The 22,818-nt window shown below is 38.7% G+C and overlaps 1 protein-coding gene across 2 annotated transcripts in view; it reads right to left on the reverse strand.

The window, feature by feature from the left end:
- COL19A1 (collagen type XIX alpha 1 chain) overlaps positions 1 to 22,818 on the reverse strand; it is a 363,734-nt gene that overhangs the window by 317,569 nt on the left and 23,347 nt on the right. For both annotated transcript variants that reach the window (XM_067011389.1, XM_067011388.1), the window contains exons 3-4: positions 20,534 to 20,608; positions 19,581 to 19,680 (exon numbers count right to left, since the gene is read on the reverse strand). In XM_067011389.1, coding sequence (XP_066867490.1) covers positions 19,581 to 19,680; positions 20,534 to 20,608 — 175 coding nt within the window. The remainder of the gene's footprint in view (positions 1 to 19,580; positions 19,681 to 20,533; positions 20,609 to 22,818) is intronic.

A 22,818-nucleotide genomic window follows, 5' to 3' on the forward strand; every position in this document is an offset into this window, starting at 1 on the left:
CTGTTTGGATTTATCTTGTTTGGGATCCTCTGTGTTTTCTGTATCTGAATATGTGTTTCCTTTTTTAGGTTTGGGAAGTTTTCAGCCATAATTTCTTCAAATACATTTTCCTTTTTTTTTCAACATCTTTATTGGAGTATAATTGCTTTACAATGGTGTGTTAGTTTCTGCTTTATAACAAAGTGAATCAGTTTTACATTTACATATGTTCCCATATCTTTTCCCTCTTGCATCTCCCTCCCACCCTCCCTATCCCACCCCTCAAGGTGGTCACAAACCACCTAGCTGATCTCCCCGTGCTATACGGCTGCTTCCCACTAGCTATCTATTTTACGTTTGGTAGTGTATATATGTCCATGCCACTCTCTCACTTTGTCACAGCTTACCCTTCCCCCTGCCCGTATCCTCAAGTCCATTCTCTAGTGGGTCTGTGTCTTTATTCCCATCTTGCCCCTAGGTTCTTCTGATCATTTTCTTTTTTTTTTAGATTCCATATATATATGTGTTAGCATATATTTGTTTTTCTCTTTCTGACTTACTTCATTCTGTATGACAGTCTCTAGGTCCATCCACCTCACTGCAAATAACTCAATTTCGTTTCTTTTTATGGCTGAGTAATATTCCATTGTATATATGTGCCACATCTTCTTTATCCATTCATCTATCGATGGACACTTAGGTTGCTTTCATGTCCTGGCTATTGTAAATAGAGCTGCAATGAACATTGTGGTACATGACTCTTTTTGAATTATGGTTTTCTCACGGTATATGCCCAGTAGTGGGATTGCCGGGTCATATGGTAGTTCTACTTTTAGTTTTTCAAGGAACCTCCATACTATTCTCCATAGTGACTGTATCAATTTACACTCCCATTAACAGTGCAAGAGTGTTCCCTTTTCTCCACACCCTCTCCAGCATTTATTGTTTGTAGATTTTTTGGTGATGGCTATTCTGACCAGTGTGGGGTGATACCTCATTGTAGTTTTGATTGCATTTCTCTAACGATTAGTGATGTTGAGCATCCTTTCACGTGTTTGTTGGCAATCAAACTGGACGGCTACATGTAAAAGAATGAAATTAGAATACTCCCTAACACCATACACAAAAATAAACTCCAAATGGATTAAAGACCTAAATGTAAGGCCAGGCACTATAAAACTCTTAGAGGAAAACATAGGCAGAAGACTCTATGACATAAATCACAGCAAGATCCTTTTTGACCCACCTCCTAGAGAAATGGGAAGAAAAACAAAAATAAACAAATGGGACCTAATGAAACTTAAAAGCTTTTGCACAGCAAAGGAATCCATAAACAAGACGAAAAGACAACCCTCAGAATGGGAGAAAATATTTGCAAATGAAGCAAGTGACAAAGGATTAATCTCTAAAATATACAAGCAGCTCGTGCAGCTCAATATCAAAAAACAAACAACCCAATCCAAAAATGGGCAGAAGACCTAAACAGACATTTTTCCAAAGAAGATATACAGATTGCCATTTGTTTATTTTAATTTTTGTTCCCCTTCCCTGAAGAAACACAACCAGAAAGTTATTGCTAAGACCAATGGCAAAGAACATACTGCCTGTGTTTTCCTCCAGAAATTTTATGGTTTCAGGTCTCATATTCAAGTCTTTAATCCACTTTGAGTTGATTTTTGTGTATGTAGTGAGGTAGTGGTCATTTCATTCTTTGGCAGGTGGCTGTCCTGTTTTCTCAACACTAATTATTGAAGGGATTATCCTTCTCCATTGTATATCCTTTGCTCTTTTAGGTGAGACTCCATTTTTATAATTTCCTTTAGTCCATTAGACAGCTTCCTTTCGTTATTTGAACATAATTTAAATAGCTGATTTAAAGTCTTTACCTAGTAAGTCCAATAACTAGATTTCCTCAGTAACAGTTTCTATTAACTGCTCTTTTCTCTGTATGGGGGCCATACTTTGTTTCTTTGCATCTTGTAATTTTTTGATTGAAAAGTAGAAATTTTAGATAATATAATGTGGCAACTCTGGGAATCAGATTATTCTCCATTCCTCAGTGGTTTGCTGTTGTTGCTGTTTGTTATTTTTATCATAATTGTTGCTGCGTTATTTGTTTTCTTAATCACTTTCCTGAACTAATTTTGTAAAGTGTGCTTTCTTTGTCATGTGTGACCACTGGAGTCTCTGCTCAGTTAGTTTAGTGGTCAGTTAATGATTGAACAGTTAAGTGCCTTTGACCTATAAGCATCCAAGCCTCTGCTGAGACACTATGTGCATGTTGGAGAATGGCTTCAATGCTCAGGCAGGCAGTTTACAACTCTCCTTAGCCTTCTCGTTTTGCTTGTGCAGAGTTTCACAGTTGGCCAGGGCAATGAGCGTAGGGCCTTTGTGGAGGTTTCCTGGGTTTCCACATGTCCCTGTGCCTACACATGGGTGTAGATCACACAAATACACTGGAGGTTTCTAATGCTTTCTATGGACATCTCCTCCCCCAACTTTTCCTTTTAAATGTTTTTGGTCATCTTCTCATGTGTCCCCATTGTAATTGCTGTCTTGGGTAGCTGCAATGTTAAACAATTACTATTGATTATTTTCAACAAATGCCAGGGGCAAAATGGCTGTACTTATTGAGTGAGCTGAGTCAGGTCAAATAAAGACAAGCTCTGTGAGTTGGGGTTTCCAAGGAACTACCAGTCAGGTAAAATAATGACAACTTTCTAGAAATAGGGTTTTTGTTGACCTCTAAACCCATTCTCCTCCCTTCAATGGCTGCTAGGCTGCTAGTTTGCACTTGTGATTATAGAGCTGTTGGTTTTCAAGTCAATCATTGTGGGAGAGAGAGGGATGTGAATAGGACAAGTTTAAAAGGCCACAAAGCTAGCTATTCTTACCAAGAGTCAGTCTTTTTCTTGAATAAACACCCATTAATTGTTGCAAGCCCTTGGTTAATTTCCAGAGTTCTGAAATATTGATTTTGACCGTTTATCCTGTGTTCTTACTGTTTTTATGGATGGGTACATTTTCTGGGCTTCTTACTTTGCCATTCCTTCTGACATCATCAGTAATATCTTCCTGGATCTTGCAGTTCAGCCTGACTGCAAGCTTAATGCAACTCAGTGACCTGAGTGAACATCTCATGAAGCAGAACCATGTGGATAAATCCTGTGCCTTTTTCTAACTCAGAAAATCATGAGAAATAATAAATTGTTGTTTTAAGCCACTAAGTTTTGCAGTGGTTTGTTACAAAGCAAAAAATAATGAAAACACCTTTTTCCTCACTTTCTACTTAGGATTATAGTCATATAGGTACCTGTCACATTTCATCATGAGATTGCAAGCTCTTTGAAGACAAACACAACCTTTAATCTATCTTTGTACCACCCACAAAGCCCAAGTACAGTCCCAACAGGGCAGTCTATAAGTATTTGTTAAATGAGTGGAGTGAGTGATCCAGCAAATGAAACATTTTGATATGATTCTTTAATACTTCATAAATAAAACTAAATATAATTATTTTTAAAAATTTAAAATCTAACTCAAATATTGAAAATATTTTATATTCCATGAAAGGTTTCTTCTGTGACAAAAATAATAAAACAAAATAATGTTATTAATATTAATAATGTTTATAATAAACATAGTCTTAAAATAATACATTGAAATAAATTTAGTTATGTTTAAAGAAAAATCATTTTTTCTTAGTCTAAGTTTATAATGGATGAAAATCCTTATAATTACTATATTTCCCTTTCAGAAATTGATATTCTGCTTTCGAGGCCAAAAATGATTTTGCTTGCCTAGACTGTAATTTTTGAAGAAAACATTTTATATTTTAAAAATAATACATTACAAAATATATCTACTCTTACAGACTATGTTTTTTGTTTATATCACACAAGCACAAACACTTAACATGACACAGAATAATTTCTCTGCATCTTGCCAAAGTTTCTATTATAAAAGACACCATATTGGATTACTGGTTTGTTACCAGAGAGATAAAATGACAGCTTGCAGTGTCTAAGATATCCATGCTTGAATATTTTTGAATGGAGTGTAATTTCCTATAAGAAATTCTATCCTTTGCTTATTCAGTGACACTCCCATTAAGAAAAATACTGTTGAGACTTACTTGCCAAAGTCATTCATAGGTATATTGGGCTAGAAATTCTCAATGGGATATTTCCTACCTTCCCTCCATTTTATACACATTGTACCTAGTTCAAGACTGTAAATGAGAAGTTCATCCACAGAAATTAATATTAACCTACATTTGAAGAGCTCAAAGTTTAGTGAAATATAAGGATAGTTAATCCTTTATTTCCCATTGTCTACTTTTCTTCACATTAATGAAAGTCACCTAAATATTCATGGACAGGTAAGAAGAGAGATATGCCAAATCAACAAAATGTTCAATCTAGAAACAATTTTTACAAAATATGACTAAGTAAAAGTCATAGAGAGCCAAAATAAAGTCATTCCAAATTACCCACAGGAGCCCAAAAAACTTACTGCCTCTGGAGTCCTCCTTACACTAGCCGCCTGAGAGTTCTAGATATAATCTGGAGTGTCTCTGAAGCCTTGTAATTCACAATTTTAGACTCTTTTGAGCCCGTAATTTATTTCAATGTTAAGAAAAATCTAAAATTTAGTTTTCACCTGCTCTCTGATATTCTCTATGTATAGCAACCCTCAGTTCAATCGTAAAGTAGAAGGAAATGCTATAAAACTATAGAGGAGGGGCTTCCCTGGTGGTGCAGTGGTTGAGAGTCCGTCTGACATGGGTTCGTGCCCCGGTCTGGGAAGATCCCACGTGCCGCGGAGCAGCTGGGCCCGTGAGCCGTGGCCGCTGAGCCTGCGCGTCTGGAGCCTGTGCTCCGCAACGGGAGAGGCCACGACAGTGAGAGGCCCGTGTACCGCAAAAAAAAAAAAAAAATTATAGAGGAAGTGGTAGAGGATCAAAAGTGGGGCTCCTTATAATGACCAGCTATGGAAGAATGCCCAGATCTGAGACTTTGACCTCAATACAAAATTTCATAAAGATCTTTACATTATAGTGCTTCCCTCTTGGTATTAAAATTAAGAGGTTTTTATACAATCAGCATAAATTGTAGGAGTGATCTTTTTTTTTTTTTTTTGAAAGCACTACTATTTTCAGTTTAGGAATAAATAATCCTAACCTTTAAAACAATCTATAAATTAACCGTATATTTTTAAAGGACAGAGATGAGGGAGAAGTAACACTAAAAACATTATTTTTGCTACTATGGGAGGTTAAAAATAAGTCATAAAATCTACAAGTCCCAGCCTATAGCCTTCATAATAAGTCACCGAGCTATGAAGAGAAGATGAGAAACTTCAAATGTAAATACACTTTTTCCAATACTTTCTCCACATGCTTCAAACAGAATATTTAATTACAAAGTACTAGTAACTATATTCGTGGAGTCAGATAAAAATTAACATCTTATTAACCATAAGGGATTTACTGTATAGGACTCTAAGAATGGATTGTATTTGTCTAAATAGCAGAATAACTACATTCTCTAGATCTTTTTTCCCACTTGACTAACGAAAAACACTTGCCTGGTCAGAATTTATTTAAACTCATTAGAAAATACAAGGATTTCCCTGGTGGTCCAGTGGTTAAGAATCCACACTTCCACTGCAGGGGGCATGGGTTCAATCCCTGGTCAAGGAACTAAGATCCCACATGCCACATGGTACAGCCAATAAATAAATAAATAAATAAAAGCAATAGAAAATACAAATAAAATGATGATGTCTATATTACAGGAAAGATCATGGCCTAAGATGAAGTATTTAATCACTCTGTGTGTGTATACTTGTTATTAAATACTCAATGGAACTCTGCATCTACTGTCTTTTGTATATGTGGTATGGACTCAGAGATAATCACATTCTCCCTAACTATGAAGTATTTCACTGACAAGCCAAAATGCTTAATACTCTACTATGAGAGAGCTTTCTTCCTCTCTGGAAAATGCATTTTATAAACACCAGCTCTGTTACCATTGAAATAGTCCCTAGAAACCAGTCATGCATTCCTAACAAATTGTCTAATAATTAATTCTCTCCTTGGAGAGCAAAGAACAGGGAATCTATGGGGATTGCTGTAAAGCATGGAAGTTTAAATGGGGAAGGCCCAGGGGAAAGGACTAAGTCCAGTGCAGGAAGCACCCCTAAGTCAGGCAGACCAAGATGAGATGCCACTGTTGTGAGCCCTGGACAGCAAATGTGTCCTGTGAAGGCACTGAAAGTTTGGGAGGAAGGTTCCAAAAAGAAGGAGGTGAAGAGGGGAGAGGCAACCAAGATAAACCTTACCTGTACTGTGGACTCACACACCTAAATTCCTACTTGTCATCTCTACTTGGATGTTAAAGGCATGTCTAAATAAATACCTGAAATTGAACTTTTTGCTTCCTACCAAACACATCCCTTTACAAGGATTCCACATCTCAGTAAAAGACATGACCATTCACCCAGGTGCTCCAGCCAAATACCTAAAAGTCATACCTGATTCTTGCCTTTCCTTTACGAACTCCAAACCCATCCAACTCATCGGCAAGTCTTACCGTTTCTACCACCAAATGCATGCCGACTCTGTCCACTTCTCTCCAGCTCCACCTTCACTCCCCATCCCAAGCTGCCACGTCTCGCCCCGGACTCTTGTTACATGTCCTGATCGCTCTCCCTCTTTTCCCTCCCTTGAAGTATAGCCTGCACACAGCGGTGAGAGTGAGCTTTTTAAGTGAAAATCAGACCAGGTCTCTCCCTTACTTATCACCTTCCTACAGGGCCCCGCGGCTCCTAGAATGAAATGCACATCACTGATCACGGCTCACAAGGCCTAGTGCTGTGAGCCCTGCCTTAGTTTGCCACATTGTGTCCTATTCCAGTCTCTGTGTGGCACCCACGCTCCAGTGGCAGTGACCTGAATTTTGTTCCTTGAACACCTCATCCTATTGAGGTCTTGGGCCTTTGTACTTCCTGATTCCCTCCTGGAAAGGTTGTTCCCAGGAGTCGTCACATGGATGCTTCTCCTCGCTATTCAGGTCTCAGCTCTAATGTCCCTTCTCTGAAAGGTCTATAGTAATACAACACTTGCTCTGTTTTATTTCCTTCATAGGTTTATAAAAACCCAACTTTAAAAAAAAATGTATTCGTTTACACATGTATTGCCTGTTCCCAACCACTAGAATGTGATTTCCGTGACAACAGGGGCTCTGCCAGACTTGTTGCTCTAAATCAAGCATCTAGACCAGTCCCTGGCATATAGGAGGTGCTCATAAAAATGTGTTCCATTCATGGAAAATCCATGATGATGCCTATGACCGGTCCTGGTAGATATCAAACACTTGTATTCAGTATGAAGTCTGTGTCACTTTGCACAATGCCTTAAAAGTCAAGGCCTTATGAGACTGGGCTACATCACATTCATCATGACAAAAGCAGAAGGAAAAACCAAGCCCTATGCAAGTCTAAAGCAGGTTAATCAAAACGTTTGACACAAAACAATTCCAGGAACAAATACAATCAGTATTCTTACTTTCAAAAAGAAGTTTAAAATCTCTACAGACTCTAGCAAAATAGAGTCTCTGCTCCAAGAAGATTTCTCCAAAAGTGTCTTTGAGCAGAAGTCTCCCTATCCTTGGAGATGTTTCCGTTATAAGAAACTTTTGACACATGACAATTTCCTGTAGTCCTACACTCCTAAAGCTGAAAGGGACCTTAACAGTGATTTTGAGAAACCATCTCCCTGGATAAATGAGAAATTAAAGCCACAGAAGTGAAATAACTGCCTCTGTTAGATAACAGAGGTCAGGATGGGACTTGAACTCAGGACTCTTAGTTCCAAGGTCAGATTTTTCCAGTATATCAAATTGCTTGTGTCCTCTGGGCTGAAGATAAAGTTTCCCTCATCGTTACTAACCTGACTTAAAAGTAATGCTTTAGGACTGTAAGGGAGAAAAAACTATTTTCTGAGTACTGGGTGGGGCAGGGTCGGTGTAAATAAATATAAAATATTAACGTCAAGAAATGAAAAAATAGGGCTTCCCTGGTGGCGCAGTGGTTGAGAGTCCACCTGCTAATGCAGGGGACACAGGTTCGTGCCCCGGTCAGGGAAGATCCCACGTGCTGCAGAGCGGCTGGGCCCGTGAGCCATGGCCGCTGGGCCTGCGCGTCCGGAGCCTGTGCTCCTCAACGGGAGAGGCCACAACAGTGAGAGGCCCGTGTACCACAAAAAAAAAAAAAAAAAAAAAAAAAAAAAAGAAAAATTAAAATGTTTAACATCATACTATAATATTAACAACAACAGTAAACCACATTTTGGGCTCTGAGCAAAGGATTCATGATGACATTTGCACATCCTAGGTGACCAGTAGCCCTGAGGGGTAGATTATTACAGTTCCTTCTTCTAATGATATTTTGAGCACAGATCAGGAAGGATTACAAACCACATAGTAATATCTTTAAAATGGGGATAGAGTCTGTTGGGTTTTAGGAAAGAAATGTATGCTATAGAAGGTAATAACCAATCAGGAATATTTGCCCTGTATTCCTTAGAGATCACTTATTAGAGAAAAAAAAAATAGAATTTTTCACCAAGCATTTCCTTTAAAATGAGTACAATTTGGGGGATGTAGTGAAAAATATGAGAACAGTGTATATACTAATAACTATGTAATGTGAAGAAAAGTATGAAGTGTTCTGATAAAAACTGCCTCAGTTTTTACTATCCTACTGGTGAGAAGTTATATGTTGGGATTTTAATGCCGAAGGAAGAACAGCAATAGAATGGTTACCTAACTAAAAAGACAGGTAATTCCCTGAGATGTGAAAATAATGATCATAAATGTGACTCTTTCAAGTGATTATGGAAAGAAAGAGAACCCTTAGCACTGACCCTGGCCCAGGGGTCAGTGGAAGCTTTCATTCCATTCACCCCTTGAGCTGTGGAATCCATGACTAACATAGCTATACACAAGTTACCTTAATGAAGGGGAGGTGTCTAGTCTCTCAGGGACAGAACAATGGCAACTGAACAAATTATGGGCATTCCTGGCTGTCCAATTAATGAGAAACCTATAAGCACTGCCTTAAGAGGATAAACTCTGCTTTTCCACACTCCCTTCCAGATAGGGAGCACTGCAAGCATGGAAAATCCAGGGAAAATCATAAAACTTAAAAATAATGCACTCTTGGACTTCCCTCGTGGCTCAGTGGTTAAGAATCCACCTGCCAATGCAGGGGACACGGGTTCGAACCCTGGTCTAGAAAGATCCCACATACCATGAAGCAACTAAGCCCTTGCGCCACAACTACTGAGCCTGCAAGCCACAACTATTGAGCCCATGTGCCACAACTACTGAAACCACGTGCCTGGAACACGTGTTCCACAACAAGAGAAGCCACTGCAATAAGATGCCTGCACACAGCAACAAAGACCCAATGCAGCCAAAAAAATAAACTAATTAATTTTTAAAAATAATAGTAATGCACTCTTTTAAAGTAAGCACATGCAAGTATTTATTGATAAAGTTGTTTTATGGGGAGATGGAATTAGGGAGTGGATCTCATTTTTTCCCCACTATGCCCTAGAAGTGTGTCAAGAAAAATAAAGACCATACTGAAGCTCACAAATTTGTTTACTCCTTAGTATATTAAGCAATTGGCAATTTCATTGTACAACAAGTTCAATTGGATGTATCTGTTCAGTGTTCCTAAAAGAACCTTAGTTTGTCAGGTGGCAAGTAATATCTCTGTTTCATGTATAGAAAAGTAAAGAACAAAACCAAACTACAGAATAAGAGAGGATTAGAAAGAAAAATCCATGACTACCAGTTTCTCTTCTGTTCTTTTGCTTAACTAAATAATAAGGAAAGTGAGGCAAGGAGTGCAATGTAAAAAGGAAAAAAACAAAGATGAACAAACTTTCACTATTACAGTCCTTAGAGACTGAAAAACAAGATGACACAATTATTCTGGAGAAATTTCCTTTTGTAAGTGGTGTTCCCAAAACCAAGTGTGATATACACTTAGAGAACAAAATGTTTAAAAAGTTCAGTTACTAATTACAGTGATTCCAGGGCTAATTCCACCAGCTCATAGCACAAGCCTTGAAGCAAAGCCCTTTTTTTAAAAGTCTATTTTGGTAGAGCCAAAGTGAGTTTTCCAGATCATATTTAGCAAGACCAACCTTTCGTTTTCTGCTTTAAAAACGAAATGGCTAAATGGAAAAAAATCTATTTTTAAATATCAAGAACTGGCTTCCAAATTAATTCTTCCATTCTAAATAAGCATGAGGCAGGCTTTATGAAGAACTTCCGTATTTACAAGTATCACTGGGGCCCCTGACTTGCTGAATATCTTCCAGGAAGAGAAATCTGATACAAGTTACATTTCCTGAGAGTGAAGTGAGAGATGCTTGGAGTTTATAGTAAGTCATTTCTTGCCCAGCTGACATTCACCATCAGCTGTCACATTACAAGCAGTTTGGCTCACAGGGCCTGAAGGGTTTGTCTGAAATGCCTTCCCCCCGCCGCCGTGGGGGGCTGGGGGGATGATGTCTGAGTTCCACAGTCACAGAGACTCTGAAATCTTAGCCTTTCTGTGTTTGTGGGCGGATTCAGACACATAGGTTGCTAATGGGAAAACAAAGCTTGGATGGCTCTCTAATAATCTTACGCCTGTTACGATTAGCATTTGTTCATTGTGATGCTGTAAATGACTTCCCCTTGAAAATGAGCCCTCCTACTAGATGGCATTCTGATAACAAAAATCGAGGATGGACCAGAGAAGCTGCTCTTCAGAAAGGTTTTTTCACTGTCTTCCCCCCCACACCAAAGAAAAGGTAAAAAAAATCGTGGGTCAATACCCGCTCCACCCCCAAGAAGTCCTCTGAATTGTGAAGTGTCCTTCTGAGTCTGGGGGCTTGGCTTCTGCTTCAGGGTCGGCCTGGGAGTCCCGGGTCGCTACCCAAAGCTGTGATTTTCCCAATGGCATATACTCAGCTTTTAAAAATTTTTTCTTTTTTCTTTTTTTTTTCTAGCATGGAACGTTATTGCTCCCACACCTTCACACTCTGGAACATGGCTTTCTTGTGGTATAATTGATACACTTGGGTTTCTCTTCGGAGCCCAGAAATCTTTCACCTTTTACTTTCCTTTTTTATATGAATAAAGTTCTAACCCCTTAGCTTGGCACGTAAGGCCTTTCAGAACAGCACCTCAGCTTCCCCTTCAGCTTCCTTCACCACCAGACAGTCTCTCCCCTCTGTTTACTAACCACACGGGATTTCTCACCAGTCTGCAAATTACATTGACCTTGAAAACCACCAGGTGCCCCCTCCAACTACCACCTGGCAAATTTGTGCTTATCCTTCAAGCCTTTTTTCACATCCCCTGTGAAGCTTTTCCTGGTTCCTGGAAGGGTTCGTCCATTCTTCCAGAGTCCATCAGAACTCATATCTAAAGATTGCTACAAATTCCATAATTCCCAGACAGAAATAACTAGGACGCTATCTTTATTTATTCTTAAGTCCTCAGTGCCTGGCACATAGTGAGTATTCAATGTCATTTGGGAATTGAGCGAAATACTTTGTCAGAATTTCTTCTTTCATTGGCATCAAAGCTGAACTTAGAAATAATGGTGACTATATCATGAAATAATTTTTCCTACGTATCTCTCCTAAGCAAAGGGAATTTTATTTTCTTATCATGGGTAAACCAGAAGAGAGCTATTGTCTGTGAAGATAGTAGAGAGGATTGCCTCGTATCCGTATCGACGGGCTTTAGAGCTCGACAGAGGAAGGAGTGCCAAGAGTTAGTTGTTAAATACACTGTGAGAGGGAATTCCCTGGCGGTCCAGTGGTTAGGACTCAGCACTTTCACTGCCGTGGCCCGGGTTCAATCCCTAGTCAGGAAACTAAGATCTTGCAAGCCTCATGGCGCAGTCAAAAAAATAAATTAAAAAAAATTACACTGCGAGGCTCTGTACCCAAGCAGCAGTGCTTTGGAATCCACGGGATAGCTAGAGGGTCACTGAACCCATGCCACCACCCTCCAAAGCCCACACACACAGAGCAACTTTGGCCTTGAAGGCTGAGGGTAAGCAGCCTTGGGCAGAGGTTGGCTGGGTCTCAGGAAGAAGTGTTTTCATGGAGGGAACCCACAGCAAAGGCCGGAGTGGCGTGCACTGACAAGGAGATTAGAACACAAGAGCAGAAGCGTACTAACTGAAATAAGCCAGACACAGAAGGACAAGTATTGTATGGTCCACTTATATACGAGGTCCCTAGAAGAGTCAAATCACATACACAGAAGACAGAAGGGTGATTGTCGGGGGCTGGTTGTAGTACTGACCAAAATGAGGCAATGGACGAGGCATTACCAAGCGGATGTGAGTCACGTACAGTCACATAAGCAGCTTTATGGCTACCATGCTTATTTTCTGATTAGCCTTGATGGCTAAGTTGAAAGAATTGAAATGATAATAAATTAATGATTTATTAGGTGACACTATTCTTCTTGGATTCACAGACACTTCAAAGTTTGTCAGTGAAATCATAATTGCATCTTCCTATCTGATTCTTGTGTGTGTGTGTGTGTGTGTGTTTGTGTGTGTGTGTGTGTTACGCGGGCCTCTCACTGTTGTGGCCTCTCCCGTTGCGGAGCACAGGCTCCGGACGCGCAGGCTCAGCGGCCATGGCTCACGGGCCCAGCCGCTCCGCGGCACGTGGGATCTTCCCGGACCGGGGCACGAACCCGCGTCCCCTGCATCGGCAGGCGGACTCTCAACCACCACGCCACCAGGGAAGCCCTTCCTATCTGATTCTGTGTCTGAGAATGCGGATTAGACTATCCAATGCTATTTTATGAAACATGGAGTCCTGTCAATCCACAAGAAAATCTGTAGAGTTGTTATAAAGCTATTCTTAAGCACTAATATAACGAAACATCATATATTACTACAGTTGATGCTCTGGTTAATTCATAAATTTAAGGTCATGCTTAAATTTAGGTTTACAACCATTATAAAAGCAGCACATTTGCTGAAGGTCAATAGCTAATTAATCCTCATAGCATTTTTATGGGGCAAATAAGATTAAAGATGACTGAAGTATGTGGCTCCATGCTTTCTTTCTTTTGTATATTCTGGAAACCTGCAGTGCACATTCCACAGATGCATACATATAACCCGCACCCAAGCAAAACCTCTGTTGTCTCTTATGAGATTTGATTCATAGGATAAAAAGACAAGCGAAGAGAGAAAAAAAATGTAATATATAATCCAATGGTAGAAGTAGATTAATTAATGCCTGTCAAGCTGACCTGAGTAATTACCAAAATAGGACGCCTTAATTTTATTACTTTATGATGACATCTGCATTATTATGACTCCTAAGTAGTAGACTTAACTGGTACTTCACTTCTCTCAAGGTAAATGGCATCAGGACATTTTAAGAGAAGATAATTTACATGTAATTAGCCATAATAAAAAAGAGATCTGCTGTATAACATTGCACTTACAGTCAACAATGACATATTATTCACGTAAACGTTTGTTAAGATGGTAGATAGGTTGAGTGATGTTTCCAAAATAAAATAAAACAAAATAACATAGATATGAATGTTGTAGAATCTATACACATAAGATCAATTACTGACACTTTTTACTTCTCCCTCCAAAATACTGAATTATATGAAATCTGAAGGAGGAAAATCACAACTTGCTTAAAATTGTTGATAATATTAAATGTTTCCAAAACTGTTAAATGAAACTACTGAACTGGTAATATTTCATATTATGTTACATTTTAGAAGTATTGGAGGAAGTCATTGAGAGGATTTGCCCACCGGTTGACCTGTGAGCTGGACCTGGGCAACCACAGATTCCAAACCTCCTCCCCTGTCCTTGGGATGTACTTTTTGCCCACCACTCCACGGTAGGAGTTGTTTCAAGGTTGCAGCCTTGAGAGAGTAATGTGTAGCTGAGACCATCTGGACAGTGTACATGACTGACCCCCATTAAGGCCTCTACATAAACTTCTATGATTGTGGCGGGTGGGTGCAGAGATTTACTGCTCTTGCCGTGCCCAAGACAAGCCTTGTATGTACATTCCCTTGCTCAGTAAACCTGCCACCTACCAATCTGGGGGGCTGTGACTCTTTCTTCAGTCTCTCCTTGCCCTCTGTGTACAGGGGCCAATTTCAGGTTTCACCAGGGGAACGCCCGTGGTTATGAACAAACAAGTAGCCATTTCAACCTAAAGCGATTTATTATTGGAACATATTAACATCTCTTAATTTTCTAGAAAAATATAAGAGAGGTTCTTGTGATAGAGAAGTAAATATTTCTGTGCATTCTTAAAACTGTATAATACTCTTAAAATTCTTTTCTATCTAATATATAAAGTTTGGCTAAATTGAATAAAAAAGAATGAAATGATGCCATTTGCAGCAACATGGATGGACCTAGAGATTATCATACTAAATGAAGTCAGAAATAGAAAGACAAATACCATATGATATCACTTATATGTGGAATCTAAAATATGACACAAATGAACATATCTACAAAACAGAAACAGACTCACAGGCATACAGAATAGACTTGTGGTTGCCAAGGAGGAGGGGGTGAGGGAGGGATGGGTTGGGAGTTTGGGGTGAGCAGATGCAAACTATTATATGTAGAATAGATAAACAACAAGGTCCTACTGTATAGCACAGGGAACTATATTCAACATCCCGTGATAAACCATAATGGAAAAAGAATGTACATATGTAAAATTGAATCACTCTGCTGTACAGCAGAAGTTAACACAACATTGTAAATCAACTATACTTCAATAAAATAAATGTTAAAAAATAAAATGAAACTTGGCTTAATTGTATGATTTTAAAATTTTAGGGCTTCCCTGGTGGCACAGTGGTTAAGAATCCGCCTGCCAATGCAGGGGACATGGGTTGGAGCCCTGGTCCGGGAAGATCCCACGTGCCACAGAGCAACTAAGCCTGTGCACCACAACTACTGAGCCTGCGCTCCAGAGCCTGCAAGCCGCAACTACTGAAGCCCACGTGCCACAACTACTGAGCCCACGTGCTCAGAAAGTGTAGCTTTTATGAGAGGAGCTGTGGCCTTTGAGTCTTGCAGCCTACGCTCGAATGATAGGAGGGACACAGCTCAGTTTCTTCTTGGGTCAAGGCAAGAGCAAAGTGTAGCTTTCCCTTGCACTGTGTATCTCTCCGGCTGGCTTCAGGAAGGCAAGATGACACCCACACTTTTCCACCAGTGAAATCCCAGAGCTTAATAAAGTGCTCAGTCCATAGGAAGCTCAGTAAATGTTGAATAGAAGGGTGAGCTCTGGACTAGACTGAATTCATTTCAGTGACTTATTGAATGCTACCTCTTATTCACCCTAAGCGGAACAGAAAATTCCGGGAACCCACAAAATACTTATATAGTAAGCCACAACTTTTATTTGTAATTGTTACAAGTTTTCAGTTAAAAACACAAAATTTAATAACAAAATGTTTAAGTATAATATCCAATGCTACTAAAGAAATTGGGTAATATGCAGAAGAGGTGGATAAAACAATGTTGGAGCATAACTAGAAGTATATTACCAAGATCTCTAAAAATGAACTTGTAATTCTACTTTGAAAAAAATCAATCTTATGAATTTTTTTGGCTCAACAAATGTTTACTGAATGAACGGACACGTGAAAAATAAACAAAGGAGGTGATGAGTAAGTGGTGAGTCTTAACTGGCCAGAAAAAGAGAGGGAGCAACTTTCCTCTATGTTGTAGTGTTATTTATAATAATAAAAAGCTGAAGGTAGTGTGAAGGTCCATGTAGAAAAGACATACCCACGGGGTGAATCATTCAACAGGAGCAAAGACCAGGGCTGAGGATGCTGTGATACACACAACAGCTTTGCCCATATTTTGGAATATTTCCAAGGGAACTTTAAAGTCTCCTAAAAAACGCTATGCATCTTCTAAATGTTTAGAAGGATTGCTGAGGATTATTATGTATTGCAAAACACAAATGAAAAGGGCTTCTACCAACTCTTTTCTTCCATGTAAAGCCATGAAACTAAAGAGCTCCAACCACCAATTTAATGAAAGGGACAGAGAGACAACTCCTCTTCCCTGGAGATTTATTTGTTTGTAACAAAAGCAAAGAGGGCCATATCTATCAGCTATGTCACTGTTTCTAGCTACCCTATCCAAGCTCATAAAATCTTAGTAATCTGTGCTGATTATTTTTTCACACATAGTCTCACTTCCCCCCATTCTTGGGAACTGCTTCAGCTGCAAAAGCCACCCGGTCACAGGTGTCATCCTAAACCAGAGAGGCTACAGACTAGACTACAGACTACAGCCCTCCCTTCCCCCCCTCTTTCCGCGAATGGGCCATAGCACTCCAATCTGCTGAACTCAACAGGGCCTCAGAAGCCTTCTCAACACAGTATTCCAGATAGACATAGAACCTGAGAGATGGCTCTTTACCATCCTTGAATTCAATAATAAATCAGGAATTCACTTTTCTGTGACATTTTAAATTTATTTATTCAACTACTAACACATTTTCATTTAAAAACATGTTTATATACAAGCAACCAATGAAACATAAGAATTATGTTATACCAAGAAAATAAGGTGCTCCATACCATATGCATGTTCTGCGTATGTTTTCTCTCAAAACTTCACCATTTTGCCCTGATAATTGCCAAAAGACAATTTAAAGATAATCAGAGTGTGATCATCTGGGATATTGCTCTCAATCTGTAGAGAAATAATTATTTCTTTCACATAACGAGAGATACTTGTAGATACAAGAAGCTGAGAAAATTTCCTCTAAAGAGATGTTAGAAAATTCTAGAAAACTGGGTAGCATGCCACCCAGAATCTTTCAAAGCACCCAAATACTTACCATTTCCTATCCTAAGGAATACTAAAGAATGGACATGAAAAGAAAAGAAAACTAAACATAGAAACCTTGTCAGATGTTCCCTGAGCCTGTGCCACCTTTTTGTGTACAACAGTGTTTATCTGAAGGACCCTTGCAAGAGCTGCCTTTGGGTCCTCACATTAAGCCAGGCTCAAGGCACTAAGTCTGCCCAGTGAGTACCTGACCAACAACTCATGAGATCTCACCACTCGTAAACCTCACCTGGAAGATGCCAGAACAATAAAAACAAGCTCAGGCACAGAAAGAGTCCCAATTTCCATATAAACTAGCATCTGCCTTTTCCCATGCTGATTCTACAAGATGGCTCATTTACAAATATATAAATAGCTGCAACTTTACTCCAGTCTCATTGAAAAATCAGAACGGCATCATGTGAGAGAAGCATCCTAGCATCCTTGGCTCATGGAGCGAAATGTAAGTGGAGCTGAGCCAAGCTACTTGACACTCGCTAGTCAGCTTAACCAGATGCCCTCCAGTTTCCTGCAGTGGAGGGACCGGGTTCTGCTGGCAGAGCTTGAGACTTCATGCACAGCAATTGCCCAGCAGTTGCACCGTGATTTAGAGCCAGAGGTTGGAAAATAAATTTCAAGTAGTACCTAATATTTATTATCACACATATTCAAAAGAGAATGGCAATGTCTAAATGTGGCAGGAAGTTTTCCAATGTAGCTACTTAAAATTGGCTACGTCTTCTTATACACAGGCTCAATGAATTTTCAAAGATTGTCTCTCCAGTACTCTGGCCACCTGGCCAGACTTAGAGGGGTTTAAATCATCAGGAAAAGGGCGAGAGAGAAAATGCGTTTTAATTTTTGGAAGGGAATTTATTGCCTTGCTTAAATTCATTAATTAAAGTTATCTACTGGTAGTTAAGAAACATCTAAACCAATATATATGAAATATAGATGAGATACATATTGACTTTTCTTTGCTGCATATGAATACCCAAATAGGAAGCTGTCAAGCCCTGAGGGTTTAATGCCTGCAAGTGAAGCCACCTTCAGGCTTAAGACGCCCACAATAGCATAGGTCTGTACAGTGACATCTGGTGAAGTTCTCCACCAGACAAATCGCCCATTACATCCCCTGGTATCAAATTACCCTCTTCCTTAGCCCTCTGATTTCTTACCAATTAATGAGCAGTTTACTTTTAAGGAACCATATCATTAAACTAAAAGTATCTAAAGTATCACAAAATAGGAAGTTTAAAAGAAACTTTGCTCAGGGAGTTAGAAACTTGGTTCATACTGTGCAACTGAGGATAGGCAACGAGGTAATTAATGCTATTTCCCTTTGAGAAATTCAGTGCTGAGATTCTCAACAACCCTGTCTGGTAACTTAAATATTAGAATACCCATCAGGAAGTGAAAACAACCATGCATGTTTTCACACAAAAACATCTGTGTTGCATATTAAACCAAACAGAATTTGATGCTTTATTCATTGCAGTGTATTCACACCCTGGAATGTTCATCTTGGACTCAAAGGCTGAATATCAGGACCATATATGCTATATTTGCCTTCCTGATGACTCAAGCTTTCTGAATTACTATTGATCCATCCTCCAATTACATATAGCCCACCATATGGGGAATTATTATTGCCTTGTATAATTGATGACAAATTGTCAGTATTAAAATGGCAAGTCATTCCTTTTAATCTCATATTTATCAGAAGAAAAAGTATAGTAAAGATAACAAACCAACAATTTAAAAAAAAAACCTTCAGTAAATTCATTTTGAAATGAAATGAGTAACAAGACCAAAAAAAAAAGCTTTTCTTTACTATATACTCTGTACAATATATAAAATGAATATACAGTAAGGGCTAAGTTCTTTTATTTTAATTTACCATGGAGCTTATCTATATTCATGAAGCATGTGGAAATAAATATAATAAATATCACTCTTTTGTCTCTAAGTCTAAATTGTGTCTTATGTTTAAAATTTACATTCAAAAATCTAATTTTGGTTATGTCTATTTAAACATAAATAATATTTCTTCAAAAACAAATTCACTTACTCTTCTCTAAAGATTATGCCGCTATCTATACATGTAAATTTACGCTATAGAACAAGATCAGTTTGTAAAGATTACTAAAAACCACAAATAATCAAACAACACATTTACCACAGCATTCAAGTGATTGTGTTACTGTCGACAAGACTTTTTATTTTTAAACAAATTATTTGGAATCTCTTTAGAAAGTAGTTTATGTTGCATTATTAAAATGTAAAGAAAGGGCTAACCTGGTGGTGCAGTGGTTAAGAAACCACCTGCCAATGCAGGGGACATGGGTTTGATCCCTGGCCCAGGAAGATCTCATGTGCCGCGGAGCAACTAAGCCCGTGTGCCACAACTACTGAGCCCGCGAGCCACAACTACTGAAGTCCACGCACCTACAGCCCATTCTCCGCAACAAGAGAAGCCACCGCAGTGAGAAGCCTGCGCACCACAACAAAGAGTAGCCCCTGCTCGCCGCAACTAGAGAAAGCCCGCTCGCAGCAACAAAGGCCCAACACAGCCCAAAATAAATTAATTAAATAAAAATAAATAATTTTTTTAAAAAGTAAAGAAAAATTATTATTTTACTTACATGGTGTCTCTAATAAGAAGTGAACTTCCCAATTTTATACAAGTTTTATCACCTTCACAAAACACACGTCTCAGAGAAAAGCGCTCTCCTAGGTCAAAACCTGTGAAATGTGACAAATGATTTAATCCAGCAGTTTTATTAAATTTAGTAAATTCACAGAGATACTGACTTTTAAATAGGATTTTTTGTAGTCCTTATCTGTAGACTGACTTATTTCAAATTAAATCTGCTCTTTATGGGATCAGCAAAATTTCTTGATTTATTTTTCCTCTGTTTAGGATACAGGAGGATGAAATATATGTCCAAAGATTCAAGTATTAATTTTCTTTGACCTAGGAATTATTCTAAATAAGTAATCAGAGTAGTTTATTGGAGCAGCTCTGATAGCTAAAGACAGAAAATTAGTTAAGTAAAAAATACTACAGCCATTCAATTGAAATCTAAGCAGCCTTTTAAAAGAAATGGTGCTTTAGAAAAATATATGTTGATGTGGGGAAATGCTCGAATTTCAAATGCAGTATATGTATTGTGATTACGTGTGCATATGTGGGTGGGGGAAGGGTGGAGAGAGAAAATGGAGGATGAAAGGAAAAAAGAGAAAGAGAAAGGTAAGAATGTTACAAAAAGGGAATCATGACTGTATTTGGGTAGTGAGATCTTCTTTCTTGTACATTTTCTTCTCTTTTTTCAAATTTTCTACAATGGATACAACTTTTAAAATTTTAAATAACTTTTGTTCTCCGAGAGGTTGAGTTGTTGGTGGTCCTAGGTTAAATGATGTAGAATTCTGCACTCAGAAATTTTTGTACTTCTTTTTGACTTCTTTGCTTTTAATTTTTTAGTATTGTGTTATCTTAAATTACAATGTGAAGGAGTCACCTACAATACACTACGTGTTTGGTGGTGATAATTTTACACAAAAATGTTTCTTTGTGAAGAACTGTAACGCTTACCTGAAACTTCAACTCTATCTCTGTAGTCTGGCGTAAACTGGTGTCCCTCTTTCCTCAGTATAGGACATTGTTTCTCTATTAAAAAAAAAAAGGTATTGAGAATTTTCACTACATTGTCTATCATTTTTTTCAAATAAATTTGAATCATACAATACAATCAGAAGTGTAAGATAAAATGGAAAGAAATTAAACCGCTTTACTAATTTTTTTAAAAAATAAGGATAAGAGTATTACCCACCTCACAGTATGTTCGTGAGGGATACACGTGGTTATGTATGTGAAGTCCCTGGTACACAGGAAACTCTTGCAAGTGTTAGCTACTGTTTGCTCTAATGTTCTAATTGTTGCTCTATACTTGACATTAGGAAATTAGCTAGCTTTAATATCGTTAAATTTTCATAATCAAAGTATATTCTAATGTTAGAAGAAGTGACCTACTACTATTTTCACACACCTTGGATTCAGGTTTAGGTATTAGTGATATTAGTGAAACTTTATTTTTATTTTTATTATTTTTTATTTTTTTGCGGTACGCAGGCCTCTCACCGCTGTGGCCTCTCCCATTGCGGAGCACAGGCTCCGGACGCGCAGGCTCAGCGGCCATGGCTCACGGGCCCAGCCGCTCCGCGGCATATGGGATCTTCCCGGACCGGGGCACGAACCCACGTCCCCCGCATCGGCAGGCCGACTCTCAACCACTGCGCCACCAGGGAAGCCCGATATTAAACTTTAGAGCAGGAGGAGACTGCACTGGACTAAATGTATCCCTCCCTAAATTCATGTGCTGAGGTCTTAATTCCCACTGTGGTGCTATCTGGAGATGGGGCTTTTGGGAGGTAATCAGGTTTGGATGAGGCCATAGAGGTGGAGCCCTGGTGATGGGATGGATGTCCTTACAAGAGGGTGGAGGAACAGGAGCTCTTTCTCTCTCTCTCTGCCTTGTGAGGAAACCAGGAAGAGGGTTCGCATCAGAACTTGGTCAGGCTGGCAGCCTGATCTCGGACTTCTTAGCCTCCAGAACTGTGTGACATAAACGTTTGTAGTTTAAGCCTCCAAGCCTATGGTATTCTTGTTAGAGCAGCCTGAACTAAGTTTTTAAAACAAAACTAAAAAGCAAAAGCAAAGACCGCTGCCATACCAAAGTGTCCTATAATGAAAAATAAATGAGATAAAAATCATTGAGAAAGTGTTAATTATATGCTAAGGCAATTAACGATGTTCAAAGAAACAAAAGATAAAGTTTGCCTCCACTTACAGTGAATTTATGTATCCACTGCACCACGACACAGTAATATAGTAATGTACATACATACACTAATTTCTTATTATCTGGGGTTTGTTTAAATTTAATTCAGGCTAGATTCTAGGAAATTAATAGCCAATCCAGACAAAATTGCAGCTAGTTTTTATAATATGCCAACTGTACAACTGGACAGTTCTTAAGCTAAATTGATGAACTATTTTGGCATCATGCAATCACAACCTTAATTTTCTAAAATGTCTAAAATTCATGTTTGGGTATAATGACCTCAAACTTTTTATGACAGAGAGGAGATAAACTGCTGAAAACCAAACTGATCTCCTGCTCTATGGGAAGTGGAAGCTATCAGTTCTCCTGGTCAACTTCTCAGCTTCTCAGCCCTTCATTTAACAAATGTGTCAAAGAGTTCAAGGGTGGTGACAGGGCATCAGCTTAATATATTTAACCAGAAGAATAAATCGGATTATAGATAGTGCTACCACTTAGATTTAAAAGCTGCAATCCACACAATTAAAATATATAGCACTGAATATTTTAGAGATTACTTAGTTACTTTGGAAATTCCCGTCTCAGAAATCTTAACATGACTGCAGGTCCTAAATAATAATAAAATTGGGTCTTTTGTAAACACTACCCATTTTTTGAGAAAATTGAAATCATACCCATTTTTTATCTGAGTTCATCATCATCTTTATAAAAACCAAGCATCTCATCAAGTTCTCTGCACTGAAAACTAGAGAATTTTGCAGAGAGAAATTAAAGTCCTAAATGACTGAGTGAATTAACCAAGTATTTAGACCGGAAGACTTGGTATTGTTAAGATGTCAATTCTCAATTTTATACCTAGATGTAGTGCAATAACAATTAAAATCCCAACAGGTTGTGTGTGTGTGTGTGTCTGTGTCTGTGAAAACTGACAGGCTGATTCTCAAATTTAAGGTGAACTCCAAAAAATCTAGAACAGCTAAGGCAAAACTGAAGAAGAACGAGCCTGAGAACATGTACTATTGGACACCAGGGATTT

The sequence above is a fragment of the Kogia breviceps genome, chromosome 13 (assembly GCF_026419965.1).
Source record: "Kogia breviceps isolate mKogBre1 chromosome 13, mKogBre1 haplotype 1, whole genome shotgun sequence".
NCBI lineage: Eukaryota > Metazoa > Chordata > Mammalia > Artiodactyla > Physeteridae > Kogia > Kogia breviceps.